A 20673-nucleotide genomic window follows, 5' to 3' on the forward strand; every position below is an offset into this window, starting at 1 on the left:
GAGTCTGGTTCATCCTTGGGAACAATTCTATTCTTAAAATAAAGTGGTGATCCTAACTGACCTAAGACAGGGAATTCTTACAAGGATTAAATGTCAGGAATTGTGAACAACTGAGTTTAAATGTATTTGGCTAAGGTGTATGTAAACTTCCGACTTCAACAGTATGTATGTATACTATTTTACTGCTCCAGGGATGTAATTATTGTTTGGATAACCTTATTTACTATTATGTATTGATTTCTACCTTTAATGTTTTCACTATTTATGCGATGCACAATGTAGAGACCCCTGGAAGAAGAATTATCATTTAATTACCATAGTTTGTGTCAATTAATCCCATAAGGGATGGGTTGCCAATTGGTGTATGACACGAAAATAAAATGTTATTAATTCCTTCATTCATACATTATTTTGTGCAGTAGATTACAGTAGGTGAGAATAAAGAACAGCACGATTGAGATCCATCAAGGAAACATAAAGCAATAAATGTTAGACAATCGAGCCTAAACGCCCAGGAGAAACACACCTGGTCACTTCTCTTACACACACACACACACACACACACACACACACACACACACACACACACACACACACACACACACACACACACACCCGACCCCCTCCAACCTTCCATAAAATAATCACGATTATATTTCAGCTTTCCCCTCTTCCTTGGTTCGCTGAGTCATTCTGTTGTCTTTTGTTGCGTTTCATTGCAAATGTTTCAGTACATGAGTTTACTCTGGGCAACCATAATGTCCAGTATTTTTCCAAACACTGTAATTGCTCTAATGAGAAATTAAGTCTGATTTTGTTGACAATGCTGGTTGTAGTTCCAGCCTGTTTTAGGGCCCCAGGGGTTATATTGATGAGTTGCAGCAATAAGCAAAGAGTCTGAAAAAAATTCCAGCAATGCAAAACTAAACACACCATCAATTCTTCCCCGGAAAGTGGTTACAACTTGGGACATTTACTTTGATTAGTAACTGGTGGTCACTACAATTTGATCATTTAGAAATGACAGACCAGAGGAAAACAACATGGTTGTTCAGCGTACACACACAGGCACAAACACTCATTCTCACGCACAAACACATACACACACACACGGGTACTCAACTGTACTGTGAGAGCATTTTATACTGTGTGTTTATTCACTGTGGTCTAGAAAGCAAATTGTCTTTCGGGAGTGGTTATATTATAATATCCTAATTCATCCCCAAGCAGCCATGTCCCTGTGTGCCCCAAATGGCACCCTATTCCCTAAATAGTGCACTACTTTTGACCAGAACCCTATCTAGGGAAAAGGGTTCCATTTGAGCACACACAGACCCTGTGTGCTCCAAATTAAGCAGAAAGCTCTCTTTCCCAGTTCATTTATTCTTAGTTTTTTCCTATTTTCATTGTTGTTTTTATGATTAAAATCCTAGATCTAAACTGTACTTACAGTATAATTAAATCAAAATGTGGGTGAAGTTAACGTGAAGTTTATTTTGACTTTCATTGTCTAAACCCTTTTCTGTGGACGCAGTTTGACAGGTACAGAATTAAAAATTGGGCTTAGATTATCTTGTCTATTGAAGTCTGGAAATGGTCCTTCCAGACACAGTGAGAGATACAGTGTGGGTCAGGCTGTTTAGAAGAGGTTGTTCAGCTCAGTGATTTGCCTGTTTAACCTGTCTCCAGACCTGTTATTACTGAGAGGTCTCTGACACTGTCAGAAAACAATGTATTTTCATGTTCTTCTAACTTTTAACCCTCCTTAGAGTTGACAGCTGTAATAGGGGGGGGGTTGTCGTATTGCGACCAGTCTATAGAGGAGAACATCTGTCTTACAGGAATTTTGGCCTGTAGCTAAAATCTGGTTCTCCTCAAGGATTCTAATCACAGCAACCCTCCATAGCTCAGACACACCAGTAGGATTGTCAAATGTTTGCCTGCCGACAGTACTTAGCATCTCTGAAACAGTGTGTCGACAGTCACTCTTTTGTGTACACACAGCAAATAGCTTGAAGTCTTCAGCCTCTCAGCCATTTTAAAACAATCTACACCCACCAGAAGGTGGGAGTAGCGTTGTTTGGCAATGCATGTCTGTGTGTGCTGCTTAGTTTATGGTCTAGATTAACTGCGCTAATGTTTCTATTTAGTAAAAAAACCTTGTTGTTAGTAGCCAGACGACCACAGCTAGATAACTACCTAGCAAGAAGATGAAGAAACAATTTAATTCACTCTTCATAATCTCTTACTGCCAGTGCCAGCCCATAGACAAATGTTTAGCTAGCTAGCTAATGTTAACATATTCTCTAGCTAGCACAACATAGCTAGCTAGCTAAGGACACTGTACTAACACAGGCGGTTGTTTCATGGAAACTAATCTATTGTGATTTCATTATAATGTCAATACTAGGTAGTGGTTAGCTAGCTTGGAGGAAGTATTTAGTGTTGTGCATTGCGTCTGTGCACTTAGCTAGCTACCATCCCATAGCCTACAATGCATATGAAGTGTAACTGTCCCATGATATTTAACCGTGGATGTACTGAGAAAATTGCCTCTTTTTTCCTTTTTCTTGTCACTCCTATTGCCCCCCCCCCCCCCCCCCCCCCCCCACGTGGGGGTTTGTGCTCTATGATTGGTTCAAAGTCAAGTCTAGCAAGAGAAGGAAAGGCCTCCCATTGTGATAAGTACCTACAGTATCAGCAGTCAAAAGGGCAGTGAGATTCTCGAGTGTTTCATGCTTAAGGGATTTTGTCCTTGCTACTGACACCTCTGGCTAGTTTCTGGGGTGGATTAGACCAGAGTTTTTAGTGAAGCAAGTATTGTGGTAGAGAAAATACCATTACATTTTCTGTACAACAATATAGACCCTTCCCTTGGTTTCTAGAATATGAGACTGTAGCTTATTGTGACCTCAGGCTAGCTTCTGGGGTAGATTAGACCAGGGTCTATGCTGAAGCAATTAGGATCAAATATTATCAAGCCGAAAACACCATTCAAATAGAATTGCATTAAAGAGGAGACAGAGTAAAGCTGCTAGTCTACGCCTCATAGCCATTCCTTCCTCCTGGTCTCTAGGTCTAGGAAACCATGTGTTTTAGTTTCCTAATGGCTAGAGCTACACAAGCTTAACTCAGAAAGGTGGAACAGACAGAGAGCTGTGTGTGTGTGTGTGTGTGTGTGTGTGTGTGTGTGTGTGTGTGTGTGTGTGTGTGTGTGTGTGTGTGTGTGTGTGTGGCAGTGCTAATTGTATGGTATCTAATCAATGGGACTGAGGGTTGTAATTGTCTGGAGCTCAGGGCTCATGCTGACCTTTAGGTGGACAACCAGAGAGACCAGAGAGATGTGAACACATTCTCTTAAGGCTGGCCGTCTGTATATCTGGGGAGGAGGGGACAGTGTCTATCCCCAATCAGACAGACCCCTGCTGGGCTTGGCGTGGCCACTCTGCCCCCTAAACCAGGGACAGGAATCAGAGGAGAGGAAAGAGAGAAGCGATGAGAGGAGATGACTAATGGGTGGAATCTAAGGATGTCAACATATCAATGAACACATGCTTTTCTTGTGCTCTGATATCAACCGCTCTTCTCACTCAACTGCCTTTCTAGCTAATTGCCTCTTCTCATCAACTCATTAAACTACGCACACACACACACACACACAGATAGAGAGAGAGAGAGAGAGAGAGAGAACACACACTTCACAGTAGGAAACCGCGGGGATGAAAGAGAGGCCTTTAATTGATTTGCATGTGTTTACATGATGCTGGGGCTGCATGGTTGTGTTACTGTAAACACATTGATTCACACACATGTAAGTGCCTCCAGTGTGTCTGGGCTGTGCTCTGTAATCAGTTGAGCATTAGTGTTGTGGTGTCAGCCCCTTGCTCCCACCTGCATCATTAGGCCTTCATGATTCTCTCTCTGTGTGTGTGTGTGTGTGTGTGTGTGTGTGTGTGTGTGTGTGTGTGTGTGTGTGTGTGTGTGTGTGTGTGTGTGTGTGTGTGTGTGTGTGCACAGTTTATTTCACCTTTATTTAACCAGGTAGGGCAGTTGAGAACAAGTTCTCATTTACAACTGCGACCTGGCCAAGATAAAGCAAAGCAGTGCGACAAAAACAACAACACAGAGTTACACATGGAATAAACAAATGTACAGTCAATAACACAATAGAAAAACTATATACAGTGTGCGCAAATGTAGTAAGATTAGGGAGGTAAGGCAATAAATAGGCCATAGTGGCGAAAGTCACGCATCATTTCTAGATTTTCCATATTATGCATTTGTTTGAATAGCGTCCTCGATCTCTACAGGACAGAGACACTTTGTTTTGGAAGACAGATGATATTTATTATTATTATTATTATTATTATCATTATTATTATTATGTACTGGGGCAAGTCCTACAGGTTCAATACATGGCCAAAAGCATGTGGACGCCCTTTCCAATTAGTGGATTCGTTGATGACAGGTGTATAAAATCGAGCACATGGTCATGCAATCTCCATAGACAAACATTGGCTGTAGAATGGCCCGTACTGAAGAGTTCAGTGACTTTCAAGGTGGCACGGTCATAGGATGCCACCTTTCCAACACGTCAGTTTGTCAAATTTCTGCCCTGCTAGAGCTGCCCCGGTCAACTGTAAGTGCTGTTATTGTGAAGTGGAAACGTCTAGAAGAAACAATGGCTCAGCCGCGAAGTGGTAGGCCACACAAGCTCACAGAAGGGGACCGCTGAATGCTGAATCGTCTGTCTTTGGTTGCAACACTCACTACCGAGTTCCAAACTGCCTCTGGAAGCAACGTCAGCACAAGAACTGTTAATGAAATGGGTTTCCATGGCCGAGCAGCCGCACCCAAGCCTAAGATCACCATGCACAATACAAAACGTCAGCTTGAGTGGTGTAAAGCTCGCCGCCATTGGACTCTGGAGCAGTGGAAACACGTTCTCTGGAGTGATGAATCACGCTTCACCATCTGGCAGGCCGACATACAAATCTGGGTTTGGCAAATGCCAGGAGAACGTTAACTGCCCCAATGCATAGTGCCAACTGTGAAGTTTGGTGGAGGATCAATAATGGTCTGGGGCTGTTTTTCATGGTTCAGGTTTGGCCCCTTAGTTACAGTGAAGGGAAATCTTAACACTACAGCATCCAATGACATTCTAGACGATTCTGTGCTTCCAACTTTGTGGCAACAGTTTGGGGAAGGCCCTTTCTTGTTCCAGCATGACAATGCCCCCTTGCACAAGGTGAGGTCCATACAGAAATGGTTTGTCGAGATCGGTGTGGAAGAACTTGACTGGCCTGCACAGAGCCCTGACCTCAACTCCATCGAACCCTTTTGGGATGAATTGGTTCGACGACTGCGAGCCAGGCGTAATCGCCCAACATTAGTGCCGACCTCACTAATGCTCTTGTGGCTGAATGGCAGCAAGTCCCTGCAGCAATGTTCCAACACCTAGTGGAAAGCCTTCCCAGAAGAGAGGAGGCTGTTATAGCAGCAAAGGGGGGGACCAACTCTATATTAATGCCCATGATTTTGGAATGAGATGTTCGACGAGCATGTGTCCACGTACTTTTGGACATGTAGTGTATATCTGAGCTTCAAACAGTCCCACACACAGACACACTCCCTAGCCTGACAGCTCTGCTCAGTCTGTGAGACGATAGACTGAGGTTATTGTGAGCGGGCGCCACACACCTCAGGAAGGTAGTAATTTACCTTCATTACCCTTAAATCCTGCTTAAAGGAGCCGGATTCCACACGCCTAATTACAAGGTGTTAATAACAACTATGTAATGACAGTCATTTACTAACCTGCCTGCCTCCAACCATCAGCCCTCTCCAAATGCCTTGCTCTCACAGTGGAGTGAGTAAGCTGAGATGAGGTTTGAAGTAGAAAAACATACTGAACTGCGTCCCAAATAGCACCCTATTCCCTATATAGTGCACTACTTTTGACCAAAGCCCTATCGACCTTGAACAAAAGTAGTGCACTGCATAGGGAATAGGGTGCCATTTGGGACCCTACCCGACTGACATAATTCTTATTGATTACCATTGTGATTAACTACCAAAGTGGTATTTGAGGTCATAGCGAGTTTCAACATGAGTAGAGAGACTTGTCAGGGCTCCATGGTGCCAGAGATGTGGTAACAACAGTTAAGTTGTCTCTCTGATCCGCTTTCATCTTTCAGCTACCGACCGACGCCCAGAGACAAGTTATGATGACACATAGGCCTAGGCCTACACACACACACACACACACACACACACACACACACACACACACACACACACACACACACACACACACACACACACACACACACACACACACACAAAATCAAGCTAATAGCAGAGAGGGAGATACAGTAGAAGGCCTCTAAGATACCACTAGAATCAGCCCCCCTATCAGCAGCCTGGACTAGTCTGCACTGGGATGACCCTGGCAAAAACACTCCCATGATTGTCCCCCACGATGAAATCAGGGAGGGGACTGTGGCTCTGTCTTCCGTACGTCATCACACGCGATATCTCAGACAGCACTGGTCCGATTTGGACGAAACTTGGATAAATAATGCGTCTTTCCATAGAGATCTGCCATTTACAAGAGTACACTGATTGGCCCAAGGCGGGAGTTTAGTAATGAACAGAAATGTATTAGTCACACGCCATATCTCAATTGGCCCAACAGGGCACTGCAGCATTCATGGGGGACGACATGTTTACTGTTGCCTTGTTTCTATTGATGTGTAGACGGGTGGGTTGTTTTCGAACAAAACTGACACGTGAACAAATTTGGGGCAAAACAGATGGTTGGCTTAGAGTGAAAGGATTGTTGACAACATGTAAAATATATTTCTTCTCCAAATGTTTATTGAAAACATAAATACATTTGCAAAATGAGCATTTGTTGTCTCTGAAATATATTGTTACACTTGTTGGTTAGCCTGCTAGTGAATTTTAGCTGTATTAGCATACGTGACAAGCGTCAAAACAAGACATGGTATCAATAACAAGCTGAAACGAGTCATCTACGATTCCCCACATGGCAGCTTCTTGTCATTGTTGCTAGGTATCTGACCGTTCAGAATCATAACAACGCAAGGCCTTCAGCCCCATGGATGCATGTGCATCATTTTCCTGATGTTTTCAGCCAACCTGCTGTCTATGTACTGCACTGATAGAGTATTTTATTAAATGTGCTATTTTTCATCGTAGTAATGTCCATCATTTGTTGAATGTAGAATATTTTTCAAAATATTATTTCTTAAAATATAAATTATATTATTTATTCTGGGAAAACGGGGTAAGGCAGGCTTAATCTACATATTTGTTGGAATAGCCTTGAGGGAGCAACAATTGAAAATGAATTCTCAGCGATTTTCCATCCACCTCCTCCTCCTCCTTCTTCTCACGCAATTAGCTGTAAATTAGGCTCGTATTTACTCGACCTCGTGTTTACCCTGAGTGTAGTCTGTCCCGAGGGTGTCTTTAACCTCAAGACCCAGGACCACACCCAAAACCCAGAAACTCATAGGCCAATCGCAAGTCTCCTTCCTCTTCTATCGTTTTGTCAGGGTTTGAATTGGTTGAAAGTCACAGTGCTATAAACAAGTGTTCTCATGAGTTTAGACACAGACTTCAGAAGTTGTTGTCCTCTCCGCTGATAACAGTTGAGATGCGCATATTATTATTACCTTTAGGACAAGTTGAATGTGTTCGTCAACATCTGATTTTGGCATAATAAGAAGCATGGATTCTCCAGTAGATTCGACAGATGGCTTTTCAACCTATGAGGACACTCCTCGACCACCGACGCAGCTCAAGGAGCGAAAAACACCTGAATCACCTTTACCTTTCAGTGTGGATGCGATCATGTTGGATAGAAGAACTCCTGGCGACGGAGGGAGACGCCACAGCGGTACGATAATCTCTCCCCTGGGGAATTACTCTATATCGGTGTCCAGAGAGGCGTCTAGTACAGAAGACTTTCCTCACAACTTTGGCCCGTCTTCTTCGACAGTTAAATCAGAGACGTCGGAACCAGGGGACTTTGCGTCCAATTTCGCTCCAGCGCTCCGTAAGTGCTCAACCTTATTATGTAGAAGAGTTATTGAAAAACCTATGGCCTGGTAACTTTTTGGCCCATGGTGATCAATTGGGAAATATCCATTATGTATGTTTACTAATGTATTTTAGAAGTTGTAGCCTATGTGGAAAAAAGATAACTTTCTGAGTTAGAACGGTATAAAACTATTGTACACTGTCTACAGATCAATATCAGTTCTTTATAACTATTAAAAACACTGCATATCATCAGGGGAGAAGGCTAAATGTATGTATTTGTGTATATACACTGAGTATACCAAACATTTGAAACACCTTCCAAATATTGAGTTCCACCCCCCTTTGTGCCCTCAGAACAGCCTGAATTAATCAGGCCATGCACTCTACAAGGTTCCAAAGCTTCCACAGGGATGTTGACTCCAATGCTTCCCACAGTTGTGTCAAGTTGGCTGGATGTCCTTTAGGTGGTTGACTATTCTTGATACATACAGGAAACTGCTGAGTGCGAAAAACCCAGCAGCGTTGCAGTTCTTGAAAACAACCCAGTGCGCCTGGCACCTACTACCATACCCCGTTCAAAGACACTTCAATCTTTTGTCTTGCCCATTCACCCTCTGAATGGCACACATACACAATCCATGTCTCAAGGCTTAACAATCCTTCTTTAACCTGTCTCCTCCCCTTCATCTACACACATTGAAGTGGATTTAACAAGTGACATCAATAAGGGATCATAGTTTTCACCTGGATTCACCTGGTCAGTCTACAGTATGTCATGGAAAGAGCAGGTGTTCTTAATGTTTTGTACACAGTGTATTTTGATTCATGTTCTCTTTCTGTCTATTAGTGACATGTTTAGGCTAATGGATGTTGACAAATACCACAAACACTCATTATGCCTTTAATGATACATCCCTCTGTCCCTCCCTCCTTTCTCTCCAGACCAGCTCAGTCCCTCCTTGAGGAAACACAAGACCAACAGGAAGCCCCGGACCCCCTTCACCTCCTCCCAGCTCCTGTCCCTGGAGAGGAAGTTCCATCAGAAACAGTACCTGTCCATTGCAGAGCGGGCCGAGTTCTCCTCCTCCCTGTCCCTCTCAGAGACCCAGGTAAAGATCTGGTTCCAGAATCGACGGGCTAAAGCCAAGAGAGTACAGGAGGCAGAGGCGGAGAAACTCAAGATGGCCGCCACAGGTGTTGGATCCAAGCCGGGGTTCTATCACCCGGGGTTCTCCTCACTGCCGTTTCCCCTCTGTGTCAGTTTGGGTGGTCTAGGGGGTCTGGGTGGGTGGGTCTCAGGTATGTACGGAGAACAGGGGTTCCCCTTAAGACACACCCCTCTGTTAAAAACAGAACCAAATCTGGGGGTGTACACCTCACCTATGGGGTACGGACTGTTCCACCTGTCCTGAAAGGTTTGTGTGTGCGTGCGAATGTGATGAACCTCACAACAAGATTTGAAATGATACCCTAACTCTCAGGGATGCCTTGAATATCTTGTGCTGGACCAACTTTGATATAGTCAACAGATGTGGAAGTGTGCATGGTTATACGGTACCTTGTGTTCCCTGGTTTGTTACGGAAGAGCCTAGTGCATCAGAACACCCCATAGTTCCAGCACCCATAGTACAAGCTCCATGGCAGGGTAATTGTTCATTTATTCTATAGCCCTGACCTGACCTGTGCTGTATTTGCCAAAGTTTGTTGGATCGTTTCGTAGGATACTGATCCACCGTGTGTCTGATCACTCCCTAAATACCAGATTAGCTCTATAATAACATATTTATTGAATAAATGTAATATAATATATATTTTATGAAATGTATCTACAAGTGTAAATATTTTGTGGTCTGATGTTGAAAATAAAATGTTATTTGCTGACCTTGTCTTGATATGGGGGTTTACCTTCAACATCTCTTCTATTTTCAATTCATTTTATTATGCTTCTACAATGTCTGGTAAATACAAAGAACAAATTGCTTAAATTCTCCACAATTTCATATGCAAGTGGATTGTTTAATCGCGTATAGATCTGATTGTTTGATAAGACCTTTACCTTTGTACCTGGAGCTTTAAAACGTGTAGTATAGGCTAATTCACCTCATTTAGGAGGTAACAGTTCTAATACTTTTTTAGAGTGAGTACGATTCAAGCCCTGTTATACCTGGTTCTAACATTCATCATTTGTTCTTATCTTGTCCACATTCTGATTGTGCCCACATTTCCAGACAGGTGTAGATGATTGAAAGACGCATTTTGATCTGATGCTGATATTCCTGACCACCTCCGAAGGTAGACAGATCTGGACAGTGAAACCATTTAAATTATCATTCTCCTGCCCTTTTAAAATCATTGACTGGTGGAACCATTGACTTATGGCATCAATGTGTCTTAAAATAAATAAACATTATTTTTGAAAGAATAGCTGTCAAATATTTTGCATACAGGAAGGGACCAGGAAATCTGGTCACAATGTGAACACAGTGGACGAATAAGAAAAACATTTTAATACCATGTGTAGATCAGGACAAAGGACACATGTTAGAGCCAGGTATAAATGAGGTTTTAGCATTAGGGGATGAGGGAGGTTTAACTAGTTAGATCAGCTAATAGCTAGATGTATTAAACCAGTTAGGTCAGCTAATAGCTAGATGTATTAAACCAGTTAGGTCAGCTAATAGCTAGATGTATTAAACCAGTTAGGTCAGCTAATAGCTAGATGTATTAAACCAGTTAGGTCAGCTAATAGCTAGATGTATTAAACCAGTTAGGTCAGCTAATAGCTAGATGTATTAAACCAGTTAGGTCAGCTAATAGCTAGATGTATTATTACTGTAATAATGTTTGGAAACTTTGAAGTCGGTCCCTCCCACTCTGAGGCTTTTCCTCAAGCTGGCGGTCTTAGAAGAAATTAACCAATGTCATTACACGAAGAACCATAACACATTAGACCAATCATCTATGGTATTTAACACCCAATTATTTTTTAAAGTCTTTAAACTGAAGAATGTGTAGCTAAATGCTTAGGGTCTTGCTGAACCACCATGGGTTGTATTCCTTAGTGAAAACCATAGCGAAACGCTTTGCAACGTAAAACAAAAACAAACGTTGCTTATTGGAAAAGTTCAGGTAGTCCCTCCCTGTTTCAGTCTGTTTACCTCTATTTGTTGCTTAGTGAATACAACCCAGGTTATTGCTAAAGCAGTGTGAATGTCTTTGGAAGCCTGGTGCCAGATCTGTATGTACCTTAACTGCAGCCTGAATAGAGGAATTGGTTAAAGTAAAAACAGATCTGGGGTCAGGTTGTGTGTTTGAGTCTGTGTGTGGCGACCCCACACATCTGGGTGGCCAGATAAAGTGGTGCTTTTATCCTGGGACTCATATTTACATCGCTTAATTGACTTTAAACACATTGAAAATTGTGCATTTTCTGCAAATAACACATCTCATTGAGTTGATTGTTGGCAAGTCTTCCATATCTCCTCACAGCACAGACTCAGCTCTATGCATTGAGTTTGACTGTATCCATCCACAAAATGTAGACCTTTGATAAACACACCTTCTCTCTCTCTCTTCTTGAACTCTGTAACTGTGCTAAATGCCGAGCTCTATTTCAAACCAGCACATTCCTAATTGTGCTTATCCTCTGATTCGGAGTCCAATGCTGTGTGAAATTATGTGTGTGTTTAGTGAAGGAGTTGAGGGATATTATATGAGTGGGTTGATTCTCCCTTCCTCACTTATCAATCTACTGACACACACAAACACACAAACACATTCTCACAGGCTGAGCTGGCTCCACTGTACGGTACACTGACTGTCTGATATAACTGGTATATATAGTGAAATTATGTTTTGTTCAAAAATTATTGGCTGTATTCGACAAAAGACATGAGAATATACATTTGTGTCTACATTTTGTGTCCTGCAGTTTTACCAACGTCCGCCAGATGTAGCAATTTCCTATTTTTGTAGTCGGTTATGGCCCAGTAAGTCACCAGCTTGGCTCTCTTTATGTATTGCTGTACCAGCTCATCTCCCTTGGGTTAGGCTACAGAGAATAGACAGTATATAGGATCTGAAGACGGAAACATTCAAAACGCTTAACTGATGTGGTTAGGTAGATCCCAGGTGACAGGTGGAACCATGACAATGAGTTGAAGACTAACAGATCATAGCATAAACTTGAACAAGTAAAGGAAGTCACCTACTTTATGATAATCCCAGTTTTATTTTCCTGCATATCTGAACAATGAACTGCAGTTGATCACTTTGCTTCCCTCTAAGGTGCAAGGCAGGACTGTGATGTTGTCAATCACCAGTCAATTGAGATAATAACGTGAATGAATGTCATTTTGTTTGTATTTTCCAATGCAATATAGAGACTGTGTTGCACATTCACAACCTGGTAGAAGCAGACTGATCATTGCATTCATCACAAAACAAGTAATTCAAAGCACCTGAACTCAGACTCTTCTAGCTGTGAAAATTCCCCAGTCTGAATTCATCCCTACCCTCCTCTCCTAATCTGTGTGATTGATGTGCGACTCAGTGTGAAATCAGGAGCCAAACGGTGAGATTCCATTGAACAAAAGAAAACAATTGCACATATTTTAAGATCAGTGTACACAGGGGAGCTCAGTATAGTTACATGATGAAATGGGACATTAAAGGAAATGGATGAGAAGAGGCAGAGGCATGCCCAAAGGGGGCACAGCGGCACGTGCCCCTTCAGATTTGTCCTGCATATATATATATATATAAAATAATATATGTTGTTTTTGTTTCTCTGTAATGCTACTAGCCACCTATAGCAATTTTATAAGGTGGCTTTAGCTAGCCCAGATAGGTTCCCCATCTCCCAATCTCATAACTAGCTACCAAGAAGACATATCAGGCTATCAATCAAGTTAGAGTAGTTTGTCTATCTTAGCTGGCATGCCTGCTGGCAAGATTGGTAGACTTTAGAAAAGCAAGAAATTACCGAATAAGACTCACTTTCCTTTCCATCTTTTACCCAGATTTTAGCAGAGAAGCATATTTAGTTTCTTTAAAAAAAAGAACCACTGGTCACCAGGATACAGACAGCTCAAGAGATATGCTTAGATATGAAGAAAAATAGACATATTTTTTACATAGAATTAAGCATAATGATTATGGCTCATTGCAGGAAAAAAGCTGTTTCAGGTGTTTGAAAAAGGCAAAATGCCCACCTCCTGACCACCCCCCAGCTATCCCCACCTCCTGACCACCCCCCAGCTATCCCCACCTCCTGACCACCCCCCAGCTATCCCCACCTCCTGACCACCCCCCAGCTATCCCCACCTCCAGACCACCCCCCAGCTATCCCCACCTCCTGACCACCCCCCAGCTATCCCCACCTCCAGACCACCCCCCAGCTATCCCCACCTGACCACCCCCCAGCTATCCCCACCTCCAGACCACCCCCCAGCTATCCCCACCTCCAGACCACCCCCCAGCTATCCCCACCTCCAGACCACCCCCAGCTATCCCCACCTCCAGACCACCCCCCCAGCTATCCCCACCTCCAGACCACCCCCCAGCTATCCCCACCTCCAGACCACCCCCAGCTATCCCCACCTCCAGACCACCCCCCCAGCTATCCCCATCTCCAGACCACCCCCCCAGCTATCCCCACCTCCAGACCACCCCCCAGCTATCCCCACCTCCAGACCACCCCCCAGCTATCCCCACCTCCAGACCACCCCCCCAGCTATCCCCACCTCCAGACCACCCCCCAGCTATCCCCACCTCCAGACCACCCCCAGCTATCCCCACCTCCAGACCACCCCCCCAGCTATCCCCACCTCCAGACCACCCCCCCAGCTATCCCCATCTCCAGACCACCCCCCCAGCTATCCCCACCTCCAGACCACCCCCCAGCTATCCCCACCTCCAGACCACCCCCCAGCTATCCCCACCTCCAGACCACCCCCCCGCTATCCCCACCTCCAGACCACCCCCCCAGCTAGCCCCACCTCCAGACCACCCCCCAGCTATCCCCACCTCCAGACCACCCCCCCAGCTATCCCCACCTCCAGACCACCCCCCAGCTATCCCCACCTCCAGACCACCCCCCAGCTATCCCCACCTCCAGACCACCCCCCAGCTATCCCCACCTCCAGACCACCCCCCCAGCTATCCCCACCTCCAGACCACCCCCCAGCTATCCCCACCTCCAGACCACCCCCCCAGCTATCCTCACCTCCAGACCACCCCCCAGCTATCCCCACCTCCAGACCACCCCCCAGCTATCCCCACCTCCAGACCACCCCCCAGCTATCCCCACCTCCAGACCACCCCCCAGCTATCCCCACCTCCAGACCACCCCCCAGCTATCCCCACCTCCAGACCACCCCCCAGCTATCCCCACCTCCAGACCACCCCCCAGCTATCCCCACCTCCAGACCACCCCCCAGCTATCCCCACCTCCAGACCACCCCCCAGCTATCCCCACCTCCAGACCACCCCCCAGCTATCCCCACCTCCAGACCACCCCCCAGCTATCCCCACCTCCAGACCACCCCCCGAGCTATCCCCACCTCCAGACCACCCCCCCAGCTATCCCCACCTCCAGACCAACCCCCCCAGCTATCCCCACCTCCAGACCAACCCCCCCAGCTATCCCCACCTCCAGACCAACCCCCCCAGCTATCCCCACCTCCAGACCACCCCCCCAGCTATCCTCACCTCCAGACCAACCCCCCCCCAGCTATCCCCACCTCCAGACCACCCCCCCCAGCTATCCCCACCTCCAGACCACCCCCACCTCCAGACCACCCCCCCAGCTATCCCCACCTCCAGACCACCCCCCCAGCTATCCCCACCTCCGGACCACCCCAGCTACCCTCACCTCCGGACCACCCCAGCTATCCTCACCTCCGGACCACACCAGCTATCCCCACGTAGCGGTATTGGATCCATACCTCATAGAAGTTGGAAAGAAGTGAAGAAAGAGTCTTTGTGTTCTTTTATGTGCTGTCATTAGGGTAGACACTTTGATCTGTTTCTTCAAAGCTGCTACAGTGGACAGGTGTGTGTGTGTGTGTGTGTGTGTGTGTGTGTGTGTGTGTGTGGCGTGAGAACAGGTGTGCTTCATTGAACAATCAGTGCTTTATTCTTTATCCTGGCAGCTAGAGATTTGGGTTCTGATACCATCCGTGTCTCTGGATGTATTTTCGTGTGTGTGTGTGTGGAGAGATTTGGGTACAAGCTGTATCTCCAGGTGTATTATACCTCCCTCTGTGTTCCATCTAGAGTAAAGAAGTACATCTATACTCCAAACAACCTGCAGTATGTCCAGCCAGGTCACCTGTGATTGATACAAGTCAGTATTAGGCGTCCATCCATGTCTGAGGACGTTGGGAGATGACGTTACCTTCAAGTAGGTTTCGGTTTTGCTATGGCGGAGTAGACGAGGATGGCGGATGGGTGTAAGCATCTACCTCTGATTCCAAATGCTGTAAGTTTGAATCCAGTGATAGAAAGTTGTTTTGTGATTATTGTTTTAAGCCTATCCCAAACCTTAACACTTACATGAACCATTTGGGAGAAAAATGCCTAAACTTAAAAACACTTCACAACTTTGAAATTTGAAGTTTGAGAAACATGGATGAACGTCTAATTCTGATGTGAGACTGAGCTAGTTGGTATGTCAGCACACGGGGGCTGATCGTATCTCCACTGGGGTTTGGGACTCTTCGAGAGAGATTATGAAACAGAGAGTAAGAGAAAGGGGGGTGTAGAGGGAGGGTGTGAAAGAGAGAGAATGTTATGAAACCATACTATCAGATCAGGAGCGGTCTGATTAGGGAGTTGGAAGTTGACTCAACGGATCCCTTGCAGAGAAAGAGCCTGATTTGAACTAATTACACAGCTGCTCAGAGCGAGAGAGAAAAAGAGCTACTCTTCTCATACTCCTAGTATCCCTCTGGCTATTTCTGTCTGAGAATGTTAAGTCTCTGTTCCTTCTCTGGCCGGGTCATCCAGAGAATACTGTTATGGTGTTTCTCTGTGACGTCACGGATGGAACTATTGTTTCCATCAATCAGATGGAGTCTCAAATTTCTCCATCTCTTCCTTCCATTGTCAGGCTGCAAACGTTTTCATGTACGAGTCCAGCACTTCTTTTTATTTTCTCCGTCTTTCTTTTTGGTGAGAACAATGTTGAGAGGTCCTAGCTGAGAGGCTGCCTTAATGCCTGCGTTCTCTCCACACTTATGTATTCCACACTTCAATAATTGATCACACAACACTCGTGATAGGTTGACACAGCAAACATATTCAGAAACATTTAAACACAGAAAACGTGAGAAGAAAAAGGAAAGCTCTTTGTCTCCATGGGACACCCTCTCTCCCAGGTCTGAGTCAGTCCCTGATCAAATCAACACTTTATTTGTCACATGCGCCGAATACAACAGGTACAACCTGTTGAATACAACCTTACAGTGAAATGCTTACAAGCCCTTAACCAACAATGCTTTAAAAAGTTAAGAAGAAAAACGTGTTAAGTAAAATAGAAAATAAGACTAACAAATAATTAAACAGCAGCAGTAAAATAACAGTAGCGAGGCTATATACAGGGGTTACCAGTACAGAGTCAATGTGCGGGGGCACAGGTTAGTTGAGGTAATATGTACATGTAGGTAGAGTTAAAGTGACTATGCGTAGATACTAAACAGAGAGTAGCAGCAGCATAAAAGAGGGGTCTGGGTAGCCCTTTGATTAGCTGTTCAGGAGTCTTATGGCTACCAGGAGTGTTTTGACCTTACTACCCAGGATTGTAATTCAATTTTCCTAATACTATACATTGTATTACAATAAGAAAGGGAGGAACAAATGGCTGATATATTTGACTGGCTGTTAACTCATTTGTCCCGGAGACAGGCTTGTCTACAGTATAATCTTTGACCCTATAATCCATTGATTTATATTGACCCTACAGCTGATTTGTCCTGAATGTGATTGTTCATAGAATGACAATGGAATGGAGAGACTCTCTTACAGTGACTGGGGAGGAGGAACACATGTACTTATTGAACACCTGATTTACTTAAAGGGAAAGGGGGATACCTAGTCAGTTGTACAACTGAATGCATTCAACTGAAATGCGTCTTCCACATTTAACCCAACCCTTTAAGAGGTGAGAGAGAGGTGCGGGGGGGGGGGGGGGGGGGGGGGGCTGCCTTAACCTGTTAGGGCTAGGGGGCAGTATTGACACGGCCAGATATTAAATCGGGTACGTTTTCTCTGGTTACTACTCCTGCCCAGTAACTAGAATATGCATATAATTATTGGCTTTGGATAGAAAACACCCTAAAGTTTCTAAAACTGTTTGAATGGTGTCTGTGAGTATAACAGAACTCAAATGGCAGGCCAAAATCTGAGAAGATTCCATGCAGGAAGTGGCCTGTCTGACAAGTTGTGTTTCATCTTGGCTCTTTTTATTGAAGACTGAGGATCTTTGCTCTAACGTGACACTTCCTACGGCTCCCATAGGCTCTCAGAGCCCGGGAAAAAGCTGAACGATATCGAGGCAGCCTCTGGCTGAAACACATTATCGCTTTTGGCAAGTGGCCGATCAGAGTACTATGGGCTTAGGCGCGTGCACGAGTCGACCCCATGCTTTATTTTCTTTCGTCTGTTTACCTAAACGCAGATTCCCGGTCGGAATATTATCGCTTTATGACAAAAATGGCATAAAAATTGATTTTAAACAGAGGTTGACATGCTTCGAAGTACGGTAATGGAATATTTAGAATTTTTTTGTCACGAATTGCGCCATGCTCGTCACCCTTATTTACCCTTTCGGATAGTGTCTTGAACGCACGAACAAAACGCCGCTGTTTGGATATAACTATGGATTATTTGGAACCAAACCAACATTTGTTATTGAAGTAGAAGTCCTGGGAGTGCATTCTGACAAAGACAGCAAAGGTAATAACATTTTTCTTATAGTAAATGTGACTTTGCTGAGTGCTAAACTTGCTGGGTGTCTAAATAGCTAGCCCTGTGATGCCGGGCTATCTACTGAGAATATTGCGAAATGTGCTTTCACCGAAAAGCTATTTTAAAATCGGACATATCGAGTGCATAGAGGAGTTCTGTATCTATAATTCTTAAAATAATTGTTATGCTTTTTGTGAACGTTTATCGTGAGTAATTTAGTAAATTCACCGGCAGTGTTCGGTGGGAATGCTAGTCACATGCTAGTCACATGCTAATGTAAAAAGCTGGTTTTTGATATAAATATGAACTTGATTGAACAAAACATGCATGTATTGTATAACATAATGTCCTAGGGTTGTCATCTGATGAAGATCATCAAAGGTTAGTGCTGCATTTAGCTGTGGTTTGGGTTTATGTGACATTATATGCTAGCTTGAAAAATGGGTGTCTGATTATTTCTGGCTGGGTACTCTGCTGACATAATCTAATGTTTTGCTTTCGTTGTAAAGCCTTTTTGAAATCGGACAGTGTGGTTAGATTAACGAGAGTCTTGTCTTTAAAATGGTGTAAAATAGTCATATGTTTGAAAAATTGAAGTTTTTGCATTTGAGGTTTTTGAATAACGCGCCACGGGATTACACTGGCTGTTACGTAGGTGGGACGATTTCGTCCCACATACCCTAGAGAGGTTAATCGACATTCACATTTTCAGAGCCCGGGGAACAGTGGGTTAACTGCCTTGCTCAGGGGTAGCTCGGGGATTCGAGCCCAACGCTCTAACCACTAGGCTACGTGCAGTCCATGTAGCATAAACATAGCCCGTGATCATGGCTCTCAATTCCATTACATTACACATAAGAGTCATTGGACAAATGCGTGTTTTGTACGAGTACATTTTTTTAAAGAACCCCCGATGCTCAATGTGAACATCAACGCGCATCGCTTGCTGTACGGTTTCAGCGAGGAATAATTTTCAAAAAACGAAAAGGTTAAATTGATACACACTCTGACAGGGTTAGTGTTCCCACACGGCCATAACTCCATGTTACAGAGCTTGTTTACGGAAAACAGACGATAGACAAGAGGCAACCACCTGTGCTAATTAGCTATCCAGCATGCTCTGAACACCTATATGTAAGCATAACTCAGGAAGTGTAGTTTCATTGGATGGAGGCACATATCTGTATGGATCTGTAACTGCTACAGTAAGTATATATTTTTATTTGAAGGATTCTTTCTCGCTGATGAAAGATGAGGGCCATATGTTTCGAAAGCCTTATCGCATGTAATTATTATTGATGTTTCTAAATGTTAAAACACAGCATCGGGATTGTAGTTCACATGAGCCAGTTGTGGGGGAAGCTAATGCCTGAGAACTGTAGGGAGAAGGAAGAATGTTTCGAGAGCTAGCATAAACGTAGCCACATGTAACATATGGATTTGCATACGCATCAAAAGTCCCAATTTTTCACTTTTCAATTTTTTGCGTTATTACATAAAACTGATCAGAATTCCAAATTCATGTCGGAAAATATTGCAGGGGTGTGATGTAATATGGAAGACCCGGCAAGCCACGCTATTCCCTTTAATGTAAACTCCAACAGAAATAATTTCAAATGTATAACTTCAAATTAAACCAAATTGTTTGCACTCATAACTACTGGTTTCAATTTCATTTTCCAGCCAACTAACAAGCAAATACTTCATGAATTTGTTACAAATCAACTTGCAAGGTTGCTAGCCAACTAGCCTGCTAAAGTTAGCCCTACTAGCCTGTGAACATTAGCCATAATAGCCTGTTAACATTAGCCAACTAGCCTGCTAATGTTATGTTAGCACTGAATAAGTTAGCCAGCTATCGTCACCTAGCTTACATTCACCTAGCTTACATTCAAGTAAAACAAATGTTTGGAAATACATTACGCCATCTAACCATATATCATAGTTTTTTTTGCTATATGCAGTGATCTTAGCCAGCTAACATTAGCTATTTGGCTAATAATGTTAGCTATTAGCCTAGCCAACCAAAACGACTATGATCGGCATGCTAGAGCCCAACAACATAACCGCACATCAAAAGAGAGACTTACAGATTGATGGTTGGGGATGAGAAGGTAACGGCGCTCACAGTTGCCCCTACCCCTAGCGGCCGGTTTCCAGGTCAGAGAGAGAGAGAGAGAGAGAGAGAGAGAGAGAGAGAAATCTCCTACCATCAGGATAAAGGTAAGACCCAGATGAAGACCGTGTCGAAGTAACAATGTTTCTAACAGCAACAGGGGCAAAGGTACAGGATGGCAGTCAGGCTCAGGCAGAGTGGTCAGGTGGGTGGGTACAGGGCCAGGACAGGCAAGGGTCAAAAACCAGGAGGACGAGAAAAGAGAGACTGGGGAAAAGCAGGAGATGACACAAAAACGCTGGTTGGCTCGACAAACTGGCAACAGACAAACAGACAACACAGGTATAAATACACAGGCGATAATGGGGAAGATGGGCGACACCTGGAGGGGGGTGGAGACAATCCCAAAGACAGGTGAAACAGATCAGGGTGTGACATCTACAGAGTAATATATACATGTTACAGTGAGTTTCTAACTCAGTTGACACTGGCCTGTCCCTTAAAGGTAGGATGCT

At 44.3% G+C, this 20673-nt stretch overlaps 1 protein-coding gene across 1 annotated transcript; it reads left to right on the forward strand.

Annotated features, from left to right (window-relative positions):
* The first annotated feature begins 7642 nt into the window (after window positions 1-7642).
* Window positions 7643-9951, forward strand: msx2 (Homeobox protein MSX-2). The gene is given in 2 exon segments (NM_001141603.2): window positions 7643-8086; window positions 9016-9951. Coding segments are annotated over 2 exon segments (837 nt in total). The 5' UTR covers window positions 7643-7719; the 3' UTR covers window positions 9486-9951.
* Window positions 9952-20673: the final 10722 nt, after the last annotated feature.

Source organism: Salmo salar, chromosome 09, assembly GCF_965601325.2.
Source record: "Salmo salar chromosome 09, fSalSal1, whole genome shotgun sequence".
Taxonomy (NCBI): domain Eukaryota; kingdom Metazoa; phylum Chordata; class Actinopteri; order Salmoniformes; family Salmonidae; genus Salmo; species Salmo salar.